At 35.3% G+C, this 15,484-nt stretch overlaps 1 protein-coding gene across 12 annotated transcripts in view; it reads left to right on the top strand.

The window, feature by feature from the left end:
• LOC149774502 (uncharacterized) overlaps positions 1-15,484 on the top strand; it is a 127,584-nt gene that overhangs the window by 56,197 nt on the left and 55,903 nt on the right. For 11 of the 12 annotated variants that reach the window (XM_089945241.1, XM_089945240.1, XM_089945243.1 and 8 more), the window contains 4 exons: positions 444-530; positions 9,841-10,009; positions 11,809-11,981; positions 12,630-12,834. In XM_089945241.1, coding sequence (XP_089801367.1) covers positions 444-530; positions 9,841-10,009; positions 11,809-11,981; positions 12,630-12,834 — 634 coding nt within the window. The remainder of the gene's footprint in view (positions 1-443; positions 531-9,840; positions 10,010-11,808; positions 11,982-12,629; positions 12,835-15,484) is intronic. The other variant, XM_089945248.1, reaches the window with a different exon arrangement.

The following is a 15,484-nucleotide window of genomic DNA, read 5'->3' as shown; positions in this document are numbered from 1 at the left end:
GGGAAACAGATGACAAAACATTCAGTCTCTTAAGATTCATTTTTGGCAGGGTGAGTGGATATAGATGACATGTTTATGCTAATGATTTTAAAAAAACACGGATAAAAGAACCAATGTGTTGAAATACCAGTAGATTTTAACTAGATTTTGATTGATTCTTTTGTCTCCCACACTGTTCATTGTGATTGTGGTAGTAGTAACTATTACAGACATCGAGTCAGCACTAATGAGAAAAGGTGAATGCATTATTTATATGATATGACAGTGTCAGTATTCTAATAAACACCTGATTTGATTCCGTATGTTTAATTGGAAAACTTTTAGAAGTATGTTTAAATACCTTTCTGACCTCTGCCTAACAACAAGACAGTAATGGATACCAACACAATGGTAAGGTTTGATCATTCATGTCATGTATTGTATTATATGTTTCACCTCTGTAGGTTTTCTGCTTTGAGTAAGGCACACATGACTGATGACAAAGACAGTCACATAGATGGACAGAGAGAGAAATCCACCAAAGCTGCCAAGTAAGCTTCATCAGCTTAAAACTTTGGATGAAAGCAGAAATGAGGAAATTTTATATTTGTGTGGGATTCAAATTGATTTATATTTGTGGCAGAGTTTGTAATTTTTTTTAATTAAAAATGTCTTTTTTTTAAAAAATGCTTAAGTAAATGGTTACGAGAAACATCCTGTTTAATCTGTCTTTTTATTCACAAACCCCACACAGTCCATACTGAATTTACTGTATTTTGCTTTATACATCAACATTAAAGTGACACAAAACACTTGTGAGAGTTACTTCCCTTTCAATTCTACTGTTGTAGTTAGAAAACAGCATAAATGTATAAGAGGTATTAGTGAAATTGGTCGTTGACCAAAGCAGTCTGTTATGGTTTGTATAGAAGACATGAAGCCATGCTAAACCTATGATTTGTCCTGAGGAAATAGACTCATTTGTTTTGATCATATTTATAAATGACTCACGTCTCATAGAGCTTCATGAGCTTATGGTATGGTCCTGTATTGACGGTCCAGCAAACATTGCTGTTTAAACTTGCTAAAATGCACTATTTTTAACCAGGCTTGGAATCAAACATTGGTACCTCACAAATTTTAAAACTTGATGCTGATCTGTGATTATATATGGTCATCTTGAGTAAAAAATATTACAACTTAAAAAACATCATCTCTGAAAGATAATTTGACCAAATTTAATTAATGCTTATCACTCAGAATTTGGTAGAAAGTATTACATGCATGCATTTTAAGTTTTCACAAATAACATCAGCATGTCAAAATATTAAATGGTACTTAAACAGAAAGAAATTTCATCAGCATCTAAACACAAAATGTTAGGTAGAAGTATACCAAATTTTTTAAAAGAATTTTAGTGTACGGGTAAGGCCTTTTAAGTAGTTTTCAGAATATACAGATCCATAATCAAAGATGGCAGCTGTTACTAAAAATATATGCAGCTTATATAATAATAGTTTTTTTAAAAAAGAATTTAAAAACTAATATTGAACTTTGACCAAACTTGACTAAAAACGTCTTTGCATGTAAATCTTAAATTTTTTGTACAAATAACACTAATCTACCATCCACTGCAATTATCATTTCAGAGAATAGAAGAACATTAAGCTTCTTAAAAATTGCTTAACAAGATTTGACACAATTTAACAGAAAACATCTTGTAGAGCTTTAAGATTTGTACAGATTATACTCATTCTTTCTCTCATTTTTTCAACATCTTTTAAGAAAAAGTTGTCAAATGTTTGTCTTTTTAGTAGTTGTGGCCATATTTTAAGATGCTGTATCAATTATTTGTAAACATTTTTAATGATGTTATGTGATGATGCTTTCTTTCTAATTTGTTCAGAATTGTGTTGAGTGGTTTTCGAGATGCAATCAGTTGAATGGTTTTCTTTCTTAGTAATGTTTGGGTATATTTGGATATGATATCGTCTTTCCATATTAGGCTGCTATCAACAAATACTGATAGGACCTTGTCTTTTATAACAACTTGCAAGAAAAGTCCAGTTGTTTATGGGGTAATCTTAAACAAATGCCAACAAAGTTTGGATTTTATAATTAACATATGTTGCTAAAATGTTATGGCCATCATTATTGTTTCAGTGTAAATATTTGCCAACAGAAAAGATGTATTTTATTTACAAACGTCTGCAGTTAGATGTCCCGAAACATGTTGCATCCAAGGTTTACAAATCATGCTTTATACTTCTGTCATGTTGCATTCATGGATTGCACTCATGATTTATACTTCTGTCTTGTTGTATCCAAGATTTACAACTCATGATCAATATTCTTTCTTGTTGCATCCAAGATTTACAACTCATGCTCTATACTTCTGTCATGTTGCATTCATGGATTGCACTTATGCTCTATAATTCTGTCTTGTTGCATCCAAGGTTTACAACTCATGCTTTATACTTCTGTCTTGTTGCATCCAAGATTTACAACTCATGATCTATACTTCAGTCAGGTTACATCCAAGGTTTACAACTCATGATCTATACTTCTGCCTTGTTGCATCCAATATTTACTATGCATGATCTATACTTCTGTCTTGTTGCATCCAATATTTACAACTCATGATCTATACTTCTGTCTTGTTGCATCCAAGATTTACAACTCATGCTCTATACTTCTGTCATGTTGCATCCAAGATTTACAACTCATGATCTATACTTCTGTCATGTTGCATCCAAGATTTACAACTCATGTTCTATACTTCTGTCATGTTGCATTCATGGCTTGCACTAATAATCTATACTTCTATCATGTTGCATCCAAGGTTTACAACTCATGATCTATACTTCTGTCATGTTGCATTCATGGCTTGCACTAATGATCTATACTTCTGTCATGTTGCATCCAAGGTTTACAAATCATGCTCTATACATCTGTCATGTTGCATCCAAGATTTACAAATCATGCTCTATACTTCTGTCATGTTGCATTCATGGCTGGCTCTCATGATCTATGCTTCTGTCATGTTGCATCCAAGGTTTACAATGCATGCTGTATACTTCTGTCATGTTGCATTCATGGATTGCACTCATGATCTATGCTTCTGTCATGTTGCATCCAAGATTCACAACTCATGATCTATACTTCTGTCTTGTTGCATCCAAGATTTACAATTCATTCTCTATACTTCTGTCATGTTGCATCCAAGGTTTACAACTCATGCTCTATACTTCTGTCATGTTGCATCCAATGTTTACAACTCATGCTCTATACTTGTGTCTTGTTGCATCCAAGATTTACAACTCATGATCTATACTTCGGTCATGTTGCATCCAAGATTTACAACTCATGCTCTATACTTCTGTCATGTTGCATTCACGGCTTGCACTCATGATCTATACTTATGTCATGTTGCATTCACGGCTTGCACTCATGCTGTATACTTCTGTCATGTTGCATTCATGGATTGCACTCATGATCCATGCTTCTGTCATGTTGCATCCAAGATTCACAACTCATGATCTATACTTCTGTCTTGTTGCATCCAAGATTTACAACTCATTCTCTATACTTCTGTCATGTTGCATCCAAGGTTTACAACTCATGCTCTATACTTCTGTCATGTTGCATCCAAGATTTACAAGTCATGCTCTATACTTCTGTCTTGTTGCAGCCAAGATTTACAACTCATGATCTATACTTCTGTCATGTTGCATCCAAGATTTACAACTCATGATCTATACTTCTGTCATGTTACATCCAAGATTTACAACTCATGATCTATACTTCTGTCTTGTTGCATCCAAGATTTACTATGCATGATCTATACTTCTGTCTTGTTGCATCCAATATTTACAACTCATGATCTATACTTCTGTCTTGTTGCATCCAAGATGTACAATTCATGATCTGTACTTCTGCCTTGTTGCATCCAAGGGTTACAACTCATGATCTATACTTCTGTCTTGTTGCATCCAAGATTTACAACTCATGATCTATACTTCTGTCATGTTGCATCCAAGATTTACAACTCATGCTCTGTACTTCTGCCTTGTTGCATCCAAGGGTTACAACTCATGATCTATACTTCTTTCTTGTTGCATCCAAGATTTACAACTCATGCTCTATACTTCTATCATGTTGCATTCATGGCTTGCACTAATGATCTATACTTCTGTCATGTTGCATCCAAGATTTACAACTCATGCTCTATACTTCTGTCATGTTGCATTCATGGATTGCACTCATGATCTATGCTTCTGTCATGTTGCATCCAAGATTCATAACTCATGATCTATACTTCTGTTTTGTTGCATCCAAGATTTACAACTCATGCTCTATACTTCTGTCATGTTGCATCCAAGGGTTACAACTCATGATCTATACTTCTGTCTTGTTGCATCCAAGATTTACAACTCATGATCTATACTTCTGTCATGTTGTATCCAAGATTTACAACTCATGCTCTATACTTCTGTCATGTTGCATTCACGGCTTGCACTCATGATCTATACTTATGTCATGTTGCATTCATGGCTTGCACTCATGCTGTATACTTCTGTCATGTTGCATTCATGGATTGCACTCATGATCCATGCTTCTGTCATGTTGCATCCAAGATTCACAACTCATGATCTATACTTCTGTCTTGTTGCATCCAAGATTTACAACTCATTCTCTATACTTCTGTCATGTTGCATCCAAGGTTTACAACTCATGCTCTATACTTCTGTCATGTTGCATCCAAGATTTACAAGTCATGCTCTATACTTCTGTCTTGTTGCAGCCAAGATTTACAACTCATGATCTATACTTCTGTCATGTTGCATCCAAGATTTACAACTCATGATCTATACTTCTGTCATGTTACATCCAAGATTTACAACTCATGATCTATACTTCTGTCTTGTTGCATCCAAGATTTAGTATGCATGATCTATACTTCTGTCTTGTTGCATCCAATATTTACAACTCATGATCTATACTTCTGTCTTGTTGCATCCAAGATGTACAATTCATGATCTGTACTTCTGCCTTGTTGCATCCAAGGGTTACAACTCATGATCTATACTTCTGTCTTGTTGCATCCAAGATTTACAACTCATGATCTATACTTCTGTCATGTTGCATCCAAGATTTACAACTCATGCTCTATACGTCTGTCATGTTGCATTCATGGCTTGCACTCATGATCTATACTTCAGTCAGGTTACATCCAAGGTTTACAACTCATGATCTATACTTCTGCCTTGTTGCATCCAGTATTTACTATGCATGATCTATATTTCTGTTTTGTTGCATCCAATATTTACAACTCATGATCTATACTTCTGTCTTGTTGCATCCAAGATTTACAACTCATGATCTATACTTCTGTCATGTTGCATCCAAGATTTACAACTCATGATCTATACTTCTATCATGTTGCATTCATGGCTTGCACTAATGATCTATACTTCTATCATGTTGCATCCAAGATTTACAAATCATGCTCTATACTTCTGTCATGTTGCATTCATGGCTGGCTCTCATGATCTATGCTTCTGTCATGTTGCATCCAAGGTTTACAACGCATGCTCTATACTTCTGTCATGTTGCATTCATGGATTGCACTCATGATCTATGCTTCTGTCATGTTGCATCCAAGATTCACAACTCATGATCTATACTTCTGTTTTGTTGCATCCAAGATTTACAACTCATGCTCTATGCTTCTGTCATGTTGCATCCAAGGGTTACAACTCATGATCTATACTTCTGTCTTGTTGCATCCAAGATTTACAACTCATGATTTATACTTCTGTCATGTTGCATCCAAGATTTACTATGCATGATCTATACTTCTGTCTTTTTGCATCCAATATTTACAACTCATGATGTATACTTCTGTCTTGTTGCATCCAAGATTTACAATTCATGATCTGGACTTCTGCCTTGTTGCATCCAAGGGTTACAACTCATGATCTATACTTCTGTCTTGTTGCATCCAAGATTTACAACTCATGATCTATACTTCTGTCATGTTGCATCCAAGATTTACAACTCATGCTCTATACGTCTGTCATGTTGCATTCATGGCTTGCACTCATGATCTATACTTAAGTCAGGTTACATCCAAGGTTTACAGCTCATGATCTATACTTCTGCCTTGTTGCATCCAATATTTACTATGCATGATCTATATTTCTGTCTTGTTGCATCCAATATTTACAACTCATGATCTATACTTCTGTCTTGTTGCATCCAAGATTTACAACTCATGCTCTATACTTCTGTCATGTTGCATCCAATATTTACAACTCATGATCTATACTTCTGTCATGTTGCATCCAAGATTTACAACTCATGATCTATACTTCTATCATGTTGCATTCATGGCTTGCACTAATGATCTATACTTCTATCATGTTGCATCCAAGGTTTACAACTCATGATCTATACTTCTGTCATGTTGCATTCATGGCTTGCACTAATGATCTATACTTCTGTCATGTTGTATCCAAGGTTTACAAATCATGCTTTATACATCTGTCATGTTGCATCCAAGATTTACAAATCATGCTCTATACTTCTGTCATGTTGCATTCATGGCTGGCTCTCATGATCTATGCTTCTGTCATGTTGCATCCAAGGTTTACAACGCATGCTCTATACTTCTGTCATGTTGCATTCATGGATTGCACTCATGATCTATGCTTCTGTCATGTTGCATCCAAGATTCATAACTCATGATCTATACTTCTGTTTTGTTGCATCCAAGATTTACAACTCATGCTCTATACTTCTGTCATGTTGCATCCAAGGGTTACAACTCATGATCTATACTTCTGTCTTGTTGCATCCAAGATTTACAACTCATGATCTATACTTCTGTCATGTTGCATCCAAGATTTACAACTCATGCTCTATACTTCTGTCATGTTGCATTCATGGCTTGCACTCATGATCTATACTTCAGTCAGGTTACATCCAAGGTTTACAACTCATGATCTATACTTCTGCCTTGTTACATCCAATATTTACTATGCATGATCTATATTTCTGTCTTGTTGCATCCAATATTTACAACTCATGATCTATACTTCTGTCTTGTTGCATCCAAGATTTACAACTCATGCTCTATACTTCTGTCATGTTGCATCCAAGATTTACAACTCATGATCTATACTTCTGTCATGTTGCATCCAAGATTTAAAACTCATGATCTATACTTCTATCATGTTGCATTCATGGCTTGCACTAATGATCTATACTTCTGTCATGTTGCATCCAAGGTTTACAAATCATGCTCTATACATCTGTCATGTTGCATCCAAGATTTACAAATCATGCTCTATACTTCGATCATGTTGCATTCATGGCTGGCTCTCATGATCTATGCTTCTGTCATGTTGCATCCAAGGTTTTCAACTCATGATCTATACTTCTGTCTTGTTGCATCCAAGGTTTACAACACATGCTGTATACTTCTGTCATGTTGCATTCATGGATTGCACTCATGATCTATGCTTCTGTCATGTTGCATCCAAGATTCACAACTCATGATCTATACTTCTGTCTTGTTGCATCCAAGATTTACAACTCATTCTCTATACTTCTGTCATGTTGCATCCAAGGTTTACAACTCATGCTCTATACTTCTGTCATGTTGCATCCAATGTTTACAACACATGCTCTATACTTCTGTCTTGTTGCATCCAAATTTTACAACTCATGCTCTATACTACTGTGTTGTTGCATTCATGGCTTTCACTCATGATCTATATATACTTCTGTCATGTTGCATCCAAGATTTACAACTCATGCTCTATACTTATGTCATGTTGCATCCAAGATTTACAACTCATGATCTGTACTTCGGTCATGATGCATTCATTGCTCACACTCATGATCTATGCTTCGGTCATGTTGCATCCAAGATTTACAACTCATGCTCTATACTTATGTCATGTTGCATCCAAGATTTACAACTCATGATCTATACTTCGGTCATGTTGCATTCATTGCTCACACTCATGATCTATGTTTCGGTCATGTTGCATCCAAGATTTACAACTCATGCTCTGTACTTCTGCCTTGTTGCATCCAAGGGTTACAACTCATGATCTATACTTCTTTCTTGTTGCATCCAAGATTTACAACTCATGCTCTATACTTCTATCATGTTGCATTCATGGCTTGCACTAATGATCTATACTTCTGTCATGTTGCATCCAAGATTTACAACTCATGCTCTATACTTCTGTCATTTTGCAGCCAAGTTTTACAACTCATGATCTGTACTTCTGTCATGTTGCATCCAAGATTTACTATGCATGATCTATACTTCTGTCTTGTTGCATACATCACTCGCACTCATGATCTATGCTTTGGTCATGTTGCATCCAAGGTTTACAACTCATACTCTATACTTCTGTCATGTTGGATGCAAGGTTTACAAATCATGCTCTATACATCTGTCATGTTGCATCCAAGATTTACAAATCATGCTCTATACTTCTGTCATGTTGCATTCATGGCTGGCTCTCATGATCTATGCTTCTGTCATGTTGCATCCAAGGTTTACAATGCATGCTATATACTTCTGTCATGTTGCATTCATGGATTGCACTCATGATCTATGCTTCTGTCATGTTGCATCCAAGATTCACAACTCATGATCTATACTTCTGTCTTGTTGCATCCAAGATTTACAACTCATTCTCTATACTTCTGTCATGTTGCATCCAAGTTTTACAACTCATGCTCTATACTTCTGTCATGTTGCATCCAATGTTTACAACTCATGATCTATACTTCTGTCTTGTTGCATCCAAGATTTACAACTCATGCTCTATACTTCTGTCATGTTGCATTCATGGCTTCAACTCATGCTCTATACTTCTGTCTTGTTGCATCCAAGGTTTACAAATCATGATCTATACTTCTGTCATGTTGCATCCAAGGTTTACAACTCATGATCTATACTTCTGTCATGTTGCATCCAAGATTTACAACTCATGCTCTATACTTCTGTCATGTTGCATTCATGGCTTCAACTCATGCTCTATACTTCTGTCATGTTGCATCCAAGATTTACAACTCATGATCTATAGTTCTGTCATGTTGCATCTAAGGTTTATTTATATATGTGATACTGTCATGGTAATATTTTATCAAGGAAAATTATTGCAATTCTTGTTGTAATACAACATGACTGGCAATACTTTGTTTAGTAAAATATATTAAGAAAGACTAAGAATAAAATACATGTGTTCCTAAAGCAAGCTGTAGTGTTTTTCTTAAAGTGAAATTATGGGAGATGCCACTGAAAATTGGTTCCTGTAAAGACTCCTCAGATCATCAGAGTATCATAAGTGACTTATCCCTATAAAAAATATTATTGCCCACACGCATGTCTTGGTGTAAATGTTGGTCAGTCCTTAATAGTCGATGTTACAAATGACTATTTATTTAACACTGAACACCTCAGTAGGACATTTTCCTTTAGAGAAGGCTGTTGTTATTGTTGTTATAGGGTTTAATGCCACTTTTCAGCACAATATAGGCTATACATGGTTGCCAGTATTAGTGGTGAAGAAGAACCCGGGAAAATCCCGGAAAGAACCACCGACCAACGAGAAGGTACCGGCACATATCCACATTGGTTGAGCCTGAGAAGGCAATAATAAATATACATAATGTTCAGTCTTGACAAGAGGGTGGTAGACAAACATGTGGGTAATGACCTCAGTGATGCATGCGCTTTATCTTGACAAGTATTAGCCAGAGTTTACATTTGGTCTTGAGATTATTAAAATTTTACATGTCAGAAAGTTTCAATGCAATAGTTGTCCCTTCCAGGTCTGTTGTTGCTCATAGACTGTCTGAAGATTGGAGTTGTAGGCTTGAATCTGAACATGACAAGACCATGGAAAAACCATCCACTCCTGTCCAAGAGCTCAAAGATGACCAGATTTTAAGCAAGACACATGCTATCATGGATAATTATCTGCATAAACAGGATGTCACGGTAATGTCCTTTTGTGATATTGTTCAAAAGGGAGTAAAGAATGAACTTGTGTAAAAGCTGTTTAAGTCTTATTGGGAAAGACGGTACAAAATATCAAGGCCAGGGTTGGTCTGAAGTGTTAAATTGGTTGTTTGAACATAGGATTTGTTTCCAGACACATATGATTTCCTTGAGTTGTTTAGAGTGGACCTGTTTGCACCAAAATAAGGACTAATTCAAAGTACAGATTCAAGGGGCAGACTGTTTTTTCCCATAACGATAAAGCCTCCACAGGTTCTTTCCATCTTTTAGGCTTATTCAGTTCGTCAGCCAAGTGTTTTACATTGCTCTAAGCTGCTTATTCTAACTGTCTGTATGACTATATGTTTGGACTGTTGATCATGCCAAGCTAGTGTGTAGTCATATAGTGGTGTGAAAAGAAGAAATCTCAAGCAGTGACCACATGGAGCAACCAAAAGATAATGCCAATTTCTACCATAATTTGTGATTTTTCAGTCAATAGTAGAATTGATATGGTACAGCAGTTTGGAGGGGGTAGGTGGGTATGCTTATTTAGATAATCTATTGAACATAGCCACATAAATACTCAGTTAGGTACAGTGAAACTTGATATTACATCAGTGTGTAGACATTAGCAAACATTTTGGGAATTGGCTTAAATTATAGTCAGGACATAGGCTATATAACTACAAATTTCTTCTATAAATATGCTACCCAATCATAAAACCTTTGGAGAACTACTACTACCTTGCAAATCCAGCCCTCCCAGGGAACTCGTTTAGCTAAAAGAGCTAAACGTTATCTGCCAACATGTTCTCCTCTTGATATAGGGATTGACAGCAAAATCCATGAATATCTCAATTAATACTGGAACATAAGGCACATACTCTATATAGATATGACTGTGGGGATGGCCAGGAGGTGTATGTGTATTATGATTGGGCAAGTGTTCATGAAGTGACATATGTTACGATAAAAGATCAGCTTTTTCTTCAAAACGTTACCCAATCACAATACCTTATGAGGTAAGAGATGGAGGGACATCCACTTACCTCAGAGGTACTACTTCCAGTCCCCGATGGTATGTGAGGTAACCTGACTAGAGGCAACTCCATCTCTTGAGGAGAGGTTTCCAAAAGGGTAAAAATTTCCCACCACATGGATAATGTCAGAGAGCAGTTCTGGTCAAAGGCTATGCTTGTGGTGGCTGCTCTAACCTTGTGAACTGAAATGCATAACCTATTCATCTGAGCTGGAGTTATTTCTTATTCTGCAGAGCAAATAATCCACTTTAATCGAGGATGTAAGGTATGATTGGGTAGGTATTCATGAAGAAACATATTTTACTAGAAGAAATTTATTTGTTTTATGGTAAACCAGTTTATATGCTGCAGCATGCTTTTGTTCTTGGCAGCAAAGCCAGATTGATATGCCATTATAATGTATCATCTTATTGTGTTTCATATGCAGATGTATTGTTTGAGACGGCCCAGTATATTTCCTCTAATCGGACCTTTTAAAGTCTTTATTGGGTGTCCTAATGCACACCTAGAACCTAATAAGTTTATTGCTGCCTAACATCACATCACCATAGATCTGTCACCTGGCAACAGCACATAAACATAGAAAGCATGCATTTTGGATCATTCATTCGTAAAAATGCAAACAATATTTGTCTTGAGAATAGTTAAATTCTTTGAACAATCCATTCAGATTGGTAGCTCACAAATAGAGAAGTGAGTTCACAATAAATGTGAGGATTTTAGTTCCATTCCAATATCTTACTATTGGTTTTGCAGGAAGCCGTATTATGCATCCAGGAGCTTAGCTCATCAGGTAGTCTTCACTTGTTTGTGTACCATGCACTGAATCAGGTTGTTGAAAGGTCAGAGTTCGATCAAAGGAAGACTGGGCTTCTCCTGCATGATCTTGTAAAAAATAATGTCCTTTTGGTGGATGCTTATGTCAGAGGGTGAGTAGGTATCAAGGTTTATTTCATATCAGATTTGCTGGGATAGTTGACTCACTGACATTACGGTATTTACTCAGTGATAAGGACACCATGCACGTGTCATATACATTTACATTACTGTATTTATTCAATGATTAGCACACCCGACAAATGTTGTATAACATTTACATTACATATAACATTTACATTACTATATGTATGTAATGGTAATTACACCCTCACATGTTGTATAACATTTACATTACTGGTTTTATCTAATGGTAATTACACCCACACATATTGTATAACAATTACATTACTGTATGTATGTAATGGTAATTACACTCACACATGTTATATAATATTTTGATGAATATTACCAAGGGAATCTTTGTTTGATAATACACTCGTTCTGTCCTGTTGTGATGTATTTATTAGGCCAAACACCTTGTCCTGACATCAGAGAAATACTGTCTAGAACATCAGGAGTGCATGTTACATTTTTATTTTATTTTATGCCACTGAAGGAGATGAAAAGCAATTGGCATTTTTCTGTCTGTGTATGTGTGTGTGTGTGTTGTCTTTATGTTAGTATTTAAATTTGCCAGCTATTTAATAAAATCCAACAATTTGTAGTTCCATGAAATCTGCATTTTTCACATCCTGCAGGTTGAATGAGATCCTGATGCATGCAGAAGACATGGAGATCAAAATTCCAAAGATTTGGGAGTTCTTGGGTCGTCTTATTGGCCCCATGGTACAGGATGGCTGCATGCCCCTTAGTTTCCTCAAACAAGTCTGTGAACCCCTCAGAGCCAATGGCAAGTCAGGCATTCTCATTGCAGAAATTCTCCACGATGCCAGCCATAGAAAGGTCAGTTCTCTAGGTCATATGTACCACAAACTAATTTTTTTTCTTCATGGCATCGACCTTTGGACAGTTGATATTTCTATGCCAAACAGGATAGTGGTTGGGCATATGGTACTGTCCTTGTGTGCCTATCTATCCAGTTATGGTTTGATTTTGGGTTGATATTCAGGTACAATGGAATGATATTTATATTCCACTGATAGAAGTGTTTAATAGACAGGTATTGATAAGGTCATGAAAATTATTAGTATTCCAGTAATATACATATTTAACCGATTCGGCCCCGATCCTGTCTGTAGGCGTGATGAGGCTGTACCCTACTTCCAAGCTCTAGAGCATCCAGGTCATTTAAAATACACCAGCGTGGGTGGTATTAAATAAAAGCAGACAGATATAGCTTTAAAATGATACCAAATAATCTGGAGGTTCTAGTTACACTACAAAATACAGAGGGAAAAACCTCATTTTTTGGACCCGTTTTTTTTTCTCACCCAAAATTCACTCGAGGTCGGAATGCGATTTTGTGTCCGGATTTGAGACCTTTTGGTCTCAGATCTAAGGCATACTGGTCTTAACTGCACACAGACAGGTGATTCTTTGCAAAAACTAGGATAAGGTGGGCATTTTGAATAAATTGTGGTCTACATACGAAAATGATGTTTAGCAACAAAAAAAAAGAACTCCAACTTTTACCCTTCTGCTCATGCGCAAGCAAAATAACCAATGAAAAAGGATGTTTCTAATACAACTAGGCTTTAGTCTCATGGAAAATTGGTTGAAAGCCGATGTATTATGATGTATTCAGAAACAGCCCCCCAAATGTCTTTCCTACGCACATTTCGCAAAAACGACAAAAACCTCTGGGGCCGAATGAGTTAATAGATAATTATTCATGAAGTCATAAAAATTATTAGTATTCCAGTAATATAAATATTTAATAGATATTCCATGAAGTCATGAAAATGATTATTATTCCAGTAATATAAATATTTAAAAGATAATTATTCATGAAGTCATGAAAATTATTAGTATTCCAGTAATATAAATATTTAGGGCTATTCCATTTAAACATACCCCTGGGTGGGAAGGCACATTCAAAAATGGGTGACCACCCATAGAAGTGATTTTTTTCTACCACCACCAGTCATAGCAGTGAATTTGGGACACCCATGCCCATGCATAGAAGCAAATTTTGGAAATTCATTACCATGCATACAAATTACTTTAATAAAAGTGAATTATGTGTTAATTTTTATTATTTTTAACTTGAATAGAAGTATTAAACTTAATAGTCAGAAATAAAACATAATTGATCTAATTAATATTTATAATTAAAGATAATATGATAAATAAAAAATATTTTGTGAATAGTAATAATAAAATGAGTTGTTCATTTTTGATCAACCGGGTATTTATGGTTTTCAAGTTTAAGGATGAAACATTGCCATGACAGTTTATTTTGGATTAAAAGCACAATATTTACATAGTTTAAGATCAATATGTTTAACAGCACCTAAACAATAGTACCTAGAAATTATATATGAAATTGGATAGCAGGGCCATACATGTAAGTTTTAAAAATTATTCTCAGGTTAGACAAGGTACTATGTATTTTATATGAAGGGATTAAAGAAATATTAAAACCACAAGATGCCTGAATTACTTTTATTTTCTGTAAACATGGAAAATGTTCCCCAACAGACTGCGAACATGCAGCTTTAATTGTCTTATATAAAGATGACACATGTCTCGTGTCACACCTTTTACACACAGTATCATTGGATACTCTGCCAACCCATTTGAAGTTTTTACATGTTTATATGTTCAAACAATCATTACAAAACAAAAACATTACCATATATATATATATATATATATATATATATATATATATATATATATATATATATATATATATATATATATACAAGGTTGTTGTCTTTCCCAGGCATTATTGTTGTATCTTGCCTTAATTAGTCAACTATAACACCTGTAAAATTTCTGCAATTTTCAACCACACAAAACTCATTGGATCAGCAGATGCATGTAGTTCAGAAACCAAAAACAATTCCACAATACAGTTTTCCCATGACAAAGAGTAATATTTTGAAATATGGTAACTTTTTACAAGGTCGACATATTTGCAGAACCATAAAAACCATTATTTTCACAGTGATTTGTGAATATTTTGTCCAATTTTCAATAATTTATCATTTCATCTCTAAACTTTGCTCTCTTCAAATCAGTGAGAATGCAGAAATATCATTGTTTTAGAGGAAATACTTCAAAACTTGTGACTTTTCTATGAATGTTTACATTAACTGGCTGGAATTGGTCTTTTATCTTACAACTCACAACAGATTTAAGTAACAGTGCATTATTTATGGAGAGTACCAAACTGTATTTGGCCAGCCAGTGGCAAACCCACAGTGAGTAATAAGATAAGAACAACATGCTGGGAACCAGTCCATTTCCGGCTTATATAGAAAAGTGTGAGCTTTTCAAATAAATTCACAGGAAGCGTTCAAACACATGTACCGTCCACCATTTTTAATATTGCTCTTTGGTCACTTTTTGAAAATTCTTGACCTCATGTTATTTCATGCTGAAAGTTGCATATTTTTTACATATCGTTTTATATAAATGTGTCATG

This window comes from Sinohyriopsis cumingii, unplaced genomic scaffold (assembly GCF_028554795.1).
Source record: "Sinohyriopsis cumingii isolate HCF-2022 unplaced genomic scaffold, ASM2855479v2 utg000229l, whole genome shotgun sequence".
In the NCBI taxonomy this organism is placed as follows: Eukaryota; Metazoa; Mollusca; class Bivalvia; order Unionida; family Unionidae; genus Sinohyriopsis; species Sinohyriopsis cumingii.
This window is presented reverse-complemented; position numbering and strand designations above follow the sequence as displayed.